This window comes from Gymnodraco acuticeps, unplaced genomic scaffold (assembly GCF_902827175.1).
Source record: "Gymnodraco acuticeps unplaced genomic scaffold, fGymAcu1.1, whole genome shotgun sequence".
Taxonomy (NCBI): domain Eukaryota; kingdom Metazoa; phylum Chordata; class Actinopteri; order Perciformes; family Bathydraconidae; genus Gymnodraco; species Gymnodraco acuticeps.
The window spans coordinates 2794688-2803067 of NW_022990238.1; the positions used below are offsets into that span (position 1 = coordinate 2794688).

At 41.6% G+C, this 8380-nt stretch overlaps 1 protein-coding gene across 1 annotated transcript; it reads left to right on the plus strand.

Moving 5' to 3' along the window:
- Positions 1-3915: 3915 nt before the first annotated feature.
- Positions 3916-7663, plus strand: sox8a (SRY-box transcription factor 8a). The gene is made up of 3 exons (XM_034220038.1): positions 3916-4566; positions 4954-5186; positions 5354-7663. The coding sequence occupies exons 1-3, from the start codon at positions 4151-4153 to the stop codon at positions 6097-6099; spliced, it is 1395 nt and encodes a 464-aa protein (XP_034075929.1). The 5' UTR covers positions 3916-4150; the 3' UTR covers positions 6100-7663.
- The last annotated feature ends 717 nt before the right edge of the window (positions 7664-8380 follow it).

Here is an 8380-nt window from a genome sequence, read left to right on the forward strand (position 1 = left end):
AATGTACAGGAAAGCCTTGAGGAAACCAGAGAAAGATTTAACATGCTCCCCCCCCGACCTGCTACCACAGCTTCCAAAACCTCTCTGTCCATAATCTCTAGTTCACATGAACATACAGAACTATCACAAGCAAAACCGCTGCCTCAAAAAACAGTTTATATGTCAGGGAGAAAACACAGCAAATAATCTGGAAACACTTGAGCTCTTTTATACCCTTGACTTTAAAAACGAGTGTGGCCGAAGGCCAAACACACCCTGAGACGTTTTGGACTAATTGTTTCCTTCAGTCTCTAACACTCCCCCTTCAATCTCTTCAAAACTCCCTTCCTTCCCTCCTCACACTGCAAACCCTACCCTCCACCTCTCTGCTTCTACTAATAGGTTTAAATAAAACCTGCAATTGGTCCAGTAAACCCCTCATTATGGTGTTTTAATAGAATGAATTTAGGATGGTGCAGGGTCAGGGGTCAATGGGAGGTCCTAACAGACAGCAGCTGTCATGGGGGTTGGACCGTGATTAGAAGCAGTGGAGTCAAACATCCCCGGGTCCTCGACCTCACTAAGTAGAAAACCTGGAAAATAGATCTGGCAGGGGACCAACATGGAAAACATCCACCGTGCAACCTCCAGAGGGGAGGGTGGAGATGGGGCAGAGAGGAGGAGCAGATACATCCATCACTGAGAGTCCGCTTTAATGTTTGAACCTGGCTGGAAAATCTTTCCAACTAAAGATGCAACACATCTCAGCCTATAAGTTCACCAAAGCTGTAGGAAAACGAATGTTCTGTCAGTGCCTGGATCTTGCCTTTCAGTTCAGTTTGCTGCAATGTACATTTTGCACTAATTACCTTCTTTCTGAGTGTGAAACCAAAGATGGACGTGGTCTGGTTGATGTGGTGCTGGGGTGAAATACGGCTTGTTAGCAGCCCAGGAGCTTGTTCCACATGTGGCCAGGCAGTGGTTGGGATGGTCTGGGTGAGAGGGAGGGCATGCCAGTCCTCCTGGTTCAGAACGTTTACACTGACTCAGTGAGCAATCAGGGAGATTAGAGACACTGGATTCCACAGTCGTTATTCATGTGGAAAATAAGAAAATAAATCTATTGGATCCTGCAGAATTTAAACATCATGCACCACCACATGAATATAAATATAGAATATATTTTTGTTGGATGCATAGCAGCAAATATTATTATTTTCTCATGGCCTTCATGCACTCCTCAATCAGTTCACATCTTGCCATAATATCTAAAACGTTTCTGCACAATGCTATGCCAATTTAAGCTTCACTTTTTGACATACTTTGTCCGATAACTTGGCTCGAGTGAAGAAATGTGCCTAAATGTATTGAAACACAGAAGCAGAGACCAAAGGGGGAAAGATTCCTGTGGGTGCCTGTGTAATTTAATTGTGTCTGCACATTAGAAGCCATAGAGTATAATTTACATGTGGCAGAGAAGTGTCTAGGGCCCGGGAGAAATGGGCTAACATGCTCTGCTACAGCCTGAGAAAAAAGGAAATCTGAAAAACTTTACCCTTGTTTTTTCTTTGAGATCTTACAAAAATATGAAAATTAGAACCTTCCTTCATTCTTTGGAAAACTTTAGGTTCATACGCGGTTACCTCTCCTCTGTTGCTCCTTCCTTTTCTAATCAAGCGCCCACAAGCTCTGGTCAGAGTTTCTCCCCACAATACAGGGAGGCATGAAGGGGGGAGGCTGAATGGAGTCTGTTGAGTCTGTCTCCTTCTCTCAGGCCAAGACTGTCTCTTAGTTACTTATTGACGGCAGCTGTCAATCACATTGGGCTCAACCTGATTTATCTCCAGTGTTATCGAAAAAAGGAGGTGATTGGTGAGGAGTTTTAGGTTTGGTCCTTCTCTTAATAGTAGAATAAAACCCCAAATGGCTCAATAACACTTAACTTAATATTGAAATAATGTTTACAGATGATGCTTTATTTTGTCCAATAATTACAAAACAATAGAAGCACTATTTTTTGACACACTGGTTGGATTAATGTTGTTTTATCTGTTGATCTGGCTGTCGGCAGGAGACATGAACCCTGACGAAAGGTTTTCATGACATTTGGTGGGGAGACAGGACGTGAGGCAGGAACAGTTGATTGGGTTTAAATGGTGATTGAGAACAGGGATTACATGTGACACTAATAATTAGTTGCAAATCCAAAAGGAAAATTGTAAAAGGATCATTCAATTTGATTTATGATTAAGTGACAGGAATAATGTGTTAAAACAAATTGATAATTAGTGGTATGTTTATACTCACTAGTTAATTGGGCGTATGATAATAAAATATATGCTCACATAACACATGTTTGAGTCTACATATTTGTCCTCTCTGACACATGCATGCACACACACAGTAAATACTTTTCCATGTGTTGGGACGAGAGGGAAGCCAGAGTCATTCATGTTTGACAACTAGCCGCTGTCCTGTCTGTCTGTTCACATACACACACTCTCACACAGACACACACATACTCTCACACACACACACCCACATGCACTGAACTTGACCCAACCGCGCTTTGACAGCAGCTGTTAGAAAGGCAGGCTGGTCCAGACTAGCCAAAGGATAATCTTTTTTTTGTGATAGAAATGTTATTTTGTATTACATACCCCTCTACAGACATGAAATACAAGTCATTCAAGTTGAAAGCTTTTTGCCTCCTAAGCTTATTGTTAGAAAAAGCCAAACAAGGAAACGTCCTACCTTACTTTCTTTGGAAGCTGTTAGCTTTCTGTGCTGCATGTTAAAGCCACATTGTCATTATTTCCACACTCTCTTCTTCTCTCAGCCACCTGCAGTGTGCATGGAGCGGAGCAAACTGCCGTCCAGCACAGACACACACACACACACACACACACACACACACACACACACACCTTGTCTTTTAACGGAGAGGCCAGTGATATAAATCATCCCACAATACATGAACACAAAGACACCTTTAACAAAGGCAGTGATTCCATCTACCCTCTTATCTCTGCCGCTCTATATATCTTTAGTGTCACAAAAAAAGCCTGTTTCAATAGTGAGACATTTACTTGCTCATGTGAACTTGGCATATTTATTAATGATTTGTCTCCTTGTTTTGTTATTGACACAAACATATCTTTTAGTTAAAAGTTAATTCAGGAATTAGAGTTTTTGTTTGGAGTCATGTTTGGATTGGACACAATTAAATTGCCTAAAAATGTTGACATTACTAATTAATGAATTGATCAAACAGTGATTAATTCATTATTAAATATGGTATTGTAAGCAAATAAATAAATGCAGCCGTCAGTTTAACTAAAGAGGGGGGTGGATCATCCTGCCTCTTTGAGATAAAACTTACGTTAACTATTTATTTGCTTTAATTTGCAACCCTGCTGCAAATTTACAACTAAACTAAAAATGTTTTTTTTTAAACAACAACTACAGATAACAAAAAACTGAATATCAATCTTTACTTTAGTCTTTTTTTTGTGGTTGATTTTTGGTTTGCATTGGATGTTAAAGTAAACATTCCTCTGTACAAAACTAGTTGTGATTGAGGTATTGAATTAAACAAACTTATATTTGTTGTCTTCTGCATATAAGATATAATATGTTTGCTTTTGCTGTATTAATTATAGAACAAATCATTAACATTCAGAGGGTTTGTTCTTATTGCATTATATAATTGTTTGTCGCACATGTAACATGCAACTTTAGTCAAATCAGAACAATGTCACAAATGTAAAAAAAGAAAAGACAATTATTATTATAATGAAGCCCACATAAAAGATTGAACCAATGGGGGAAAGTGGTGATTTGTTCTAGCCAATCATAGGAGATGGGTGGAGTGACGATTTTAAAACTCCAACTCAAGTTGCTGTAGCGTGCTGCTCCTCAGCTCATATTGTGGACCACAACTTTCACGACAGCACCTCCCATGACAGCATAGGAAAACAAGGCTGACGAAGACAAACAAACAGGGAAGCAGAAGCAAAACAACGGACTCTTATTCAGTGAAATTGTTTAAAGGAATTTACTGTGGCGCACCGTGCGTAAAAGGCGCACTGACCACTCTGCTGCGTGCTTCCCTACAGTGGTAACATTTGATTTTTTTGTTCACTGAAGATTGTCGGATTTGTAACAGATAATGTTAAAAATGACCGAGGAGCATGAGAAGTGTGGAAGCGACCAGCCGTGCAGTCCATCGGGCACAAACAGCTCCATGTCCCAGGACGACTCCGACTCCGATGCTCCGTCCTCACCGACGGGCTCTGACGGCCGAGGGTCCCTGATCGCCGGTTTGGGCAAGAAACTGGACCCGGAGGAGGACGACCGGTTCCCAGCCTGCATACGGGACGCCGTGTCTCAGGTCCTCAAAGGATACGACTGGTCCCTGGTGCCCATGCCCGCGAGGGGGAACGGATCTCTGAAGAATAAACCTCACGTCAAGAGACCCATGAATGCCTTCATGGTTTGGGCGCAAGCGGCCCGCAGAAAGCTGGCGGATCAGTATCCTCACCTGCACAACGCCGAACTGAGCAAAACTCTGGGGAAACTTTGGCGGTAAGGACACGTTTTTATTTAATTAAAGAGAAATGCAGGGTTATATAGCGTGTATAATAAAAGTATTAAAAGTACAAATATCAGTACCCTTAAAGTGTATGGCTGCTGAATGGGACATGGAGACAGTCATTTCATAATAATTGTATTCATTTACAGCTTTGGCAATTATATACAAATATAGTTTCAAATAACTAAAAAGAAAGCTTTGATTTTTAATGTAAATATTTTTGAAGAAATAATGAAAGCAACATTGGCATTTTCTTATAGCTTAATTCTTTACAAAAAAAAAAAAAAGCTTTTGAAATAATTTGGGCTCTCTCAATTTGATCTTTTTATTTCTGATTTGTTAGAGACATTTTAATGTTTTATGATTTTCTTCCACCATAGTTTGCTCTCAGAAGGTGAGAAGAGGCCATTTGTAGATGAAGCCGAGAGGCTCCGAGTTCAGCACAAGAAAGATCATCCAGACTACAAGTACCAGCCACGGCGACGGAAGAATATGAAACCAGGCCAGAGCGACTCAGACTCAGGAGCTGATCTGGCTCATCACATGTATAAAGCTGAGCCGGGGCTGGGACTGGGAGGGATGGCTGATGGACACCACCACCCTGAACATGCAGGTATATTGTCAAATTGAATAGATGAGAAAATAAGAAAATATACAACTAGTTTGTGATGTTAATTTAAGAAAGTCATTAAATTAGGCTGCTGAAATCTTTTTGAAAAATGTAGTTTTTGCAGTGATGAATCCTTCATTTTAAAAAGGTACATTATTTTTTTTCCCCAGGTCAGCCTCATGGTCCCCCTACTCCACCCACTACTCCCAAAACAGAGCTGCACCATGGGTTGAAGCAGGATCTGAAACATGAAGGCCGTCGTCTAGTTGACAGCAACAGGCAAAACATCGACTTCAGCAACGTAGACATCTCTGAGCTCAGCACCGATGTCATCAGCAACATGGAGACCTTCGACGTGCACGAGTTTGACCAGTACCTCCCCCTCAACGGCCACGCCTCAGGCTCCTCCACCCTGCCTTCAGACCACAGCCACGGGCAGGCTCCAGCACCTGGGGGCTCTTACACTTCCTCATACAGTCACGCAGGCATCAACGGGTCAGTGTGGAGCCGCAAGAGCACCATGTCCTCCTCCAATGCGTCCGCCAGCGACGCGGGCCAGCACCGGCTCCATATTAAAACAGAGCAATTGAGCCCCAGTCACTACAGCGAGCACTCTCACGGGTCACCCTCTCACTCCGAGTACGGCTCCTACAGCAGCCAGGCCTGTGTCACCTCGGCCACATCAGCTGCAGCCTCTTTCCCCAGCTCCCAGTGTGACTATACTGACCTCCAGAGCTCCAACTATTACAACCCTTACTCTGGCTACCCCTCTAGCCTCTACCAGTACCCCTACTTCCACTCATCCAGGCGGCCCTATGGTAGCCCCATCCTCAACAGCCTGTCCATGGCTCCGGCCCACAGCCCCTCTGCCCCCAGCTGGGACCAGCCCGTCTACACCACGCTGTCTCGACCTTGAGGTGCCAAGAAACAGTCGGTTCCACCACAGACTCATTCAGATTGATGCACTACTAATGAAGGAAGTAAGGAGCAGGTGGCAAGTTTGTGTAGTAGGCTACCTGTGACCATTTAAACGTGAAACAAGAAAAAAAAAAAGTGCCTGCTGATTTTATACAAAGTTTTATCGCTGCAATTAAAACACAGACTTTTTACACAAAGACAATTGTGTTGATGGCGAGCCAAAATTCCTCCATGAGGACATGTCGCCTACGCCTACATCCTGTACATCCCCCATATTTTCAAGTTTAAGATTGCACGCGTGTGCACTCTTGAGGTAAAGCAAAGGCCTGCCACTGAGTTGTGTAGGAGAGAAACCGTTTGGCTCGATTCCGTTGTGAAGCAGATGGAGAAGCAGATACATAGGAGAACATACATGGGAAACGTTATGAGAATTTGCAGTCAGATTTACAATAATGGCCAGAGATATATATCACAGCCATTCGCATCAGTCTTAACTAAATGGCTCATATGAATCTATAAGTGTCATTTTGGCATAAAAGTCTTATATGTATTTATGTTTATGCATTATTGTTTTTTTCTGTTTTTAGGTAGATAAACACATGTAATGTGGGTTTGGTTATTCACAGTACAGTTTGGCTTTTAATGAAATCAAGGTATATGAAGTAAAGGACGATACAAGTACAATACTTATTTTCAATATCATTCCATTAAAGACCAATTTACATTAACATCTCATTCCAAGTTACAAGAAAACAGGTCTGGACCAACAGTCTATACGTGGGACACAACAGGTGTCTGAACGCTACGCTTGGCAAATTGCGATTAGTCATGATCTAGGGTTAAAGGAAATGGGGTAAAATAACACCACACACTCTGAGTGACATGTCAGCTGGACCTCCTGTATACACGGATGGACAGCACACGGATATGTGTACTTAAATGCATCTGTGTGTGTGTGTGCGTGTGCGGGCGCGCGTTTGTGTGTGAGGGTGCATCGTGGGATAAATTACTTTTGTACGTGTGAGCCATTTTCTTGGGAAAAATAAACATATCCCACGACTTAAACAATGTGTTACTGAATCGTTGAATTGATCCGTTCCTCAAAGAAGTGTTTAGGTAAATTAGGTGTGTGAGTATTTGCCCATATCTATCTAATCAACCATCAAGTGCCAACTTACTGCTGCAGTCTCGCGCAAAACGTTTTTGTGCCTTCTAATGCTTATTGTCATTATTTCAATATGAAATTGAATTATTAACAAACTTCAGGCAGCACGCAATCAGTAATCGCCACCAGGGATTCCGACAGTTAATCTGCTCCTGATTATATCCTTAATTTGATATCATTCCTTACAGCCTTGGTTTGTAATGTTCTTTGAGAAACATATGGAGCATCGGGCTCCAGGTTTATCCACAGAACTGTGTTTTGTATATTATTCTGGTGTATAATTTTGAGAAAGGCTTTGAAAATTATTGTTGTTCTATTAACTAGTTTCATTCACACATGCACAGCTAACCCCTTTGCTGGCCTTTTTTTTTTAAAATAAAAATATTTGTTTTCTTGATATTTGTCTTTGTCCTTCTTATTGCATCCATATTCAAGTTACCTTGTATATTTATATATTGAGGAACAATTTGTGAAAAATATTGAACTAAATAAATGTGGTAATATTTATGCATTGTTTTCCTTTGCGCTGGATACCAGCTTGTCTGACATCTGTACTGTAAGCTACAGCTGTGAGGGTTAGTGACAATCATTCTCAGTTTTCCAAACTGACAGAAATTAAATCTTCTTAGTAAATTAAATTGTAGGCTGCTCAAATTAGATAGACATTGAAATCTATCAAGTACTTTTGCAAAATATGCTTAAGTATTCTGCTGAGAATAGAGCTTATACACTTATCAAGGAATAGTTTTTTCATAAATGTACAGGCGTTGAAATAAAACGGACACATGTTGCACCTTCTGACCAGAGTAGACACTTTATATCTGGCTATAGAAATATATACATATACATAAACCAGAATATTAAGTTCAGATTTTTTCGTTAAAACACTGACAAGAGAGGAATGAGCAGAGATCCCATCTCCTCCGGTCAGGCGAGTAGAATGCTCAAGTTGGCCCTGGCATGCATGCCAAGCAGCCGTCCCTAACCAGCCCAGGGAGAAGCCAAGTGCCAGGGCCTCGCTGCTGAATTTTAATGATTCATTATGCTGTGGAGGGGCCCCATTGTGTCCCTTTATCCGGAGAGCTAGAAAGGAATTAATTGGACAGAAAATGGA

What these genes read in the sequence shown, in the direction of transcription:
- sox8a (XM_034220038.1), top strand. Translation starts at nt 4,151, where the DNA reads ATGTTAAAAATGACCGAGGAGCATGAGAAGTGTGGAAGCGACCAGCCG. An exon ending in ACTCTGGGGAAACTTTGGCG is followed by an intron (nt 4,567 to 4,953) that starts GTAAGGACACGT and finishes CTTCCACCATAG; the next exon opens with TTTGCTCTCAGAAGGTGAGA. An exon ending in CCACCACCCTGAACATGCAG is followed by an intron (nt 5,187 to 5,353) that starts GTATATTGTCAA and finishes TTTTTTCCCCAG; the next exon opens with GTCAGCCTCATGGTCCCCCT.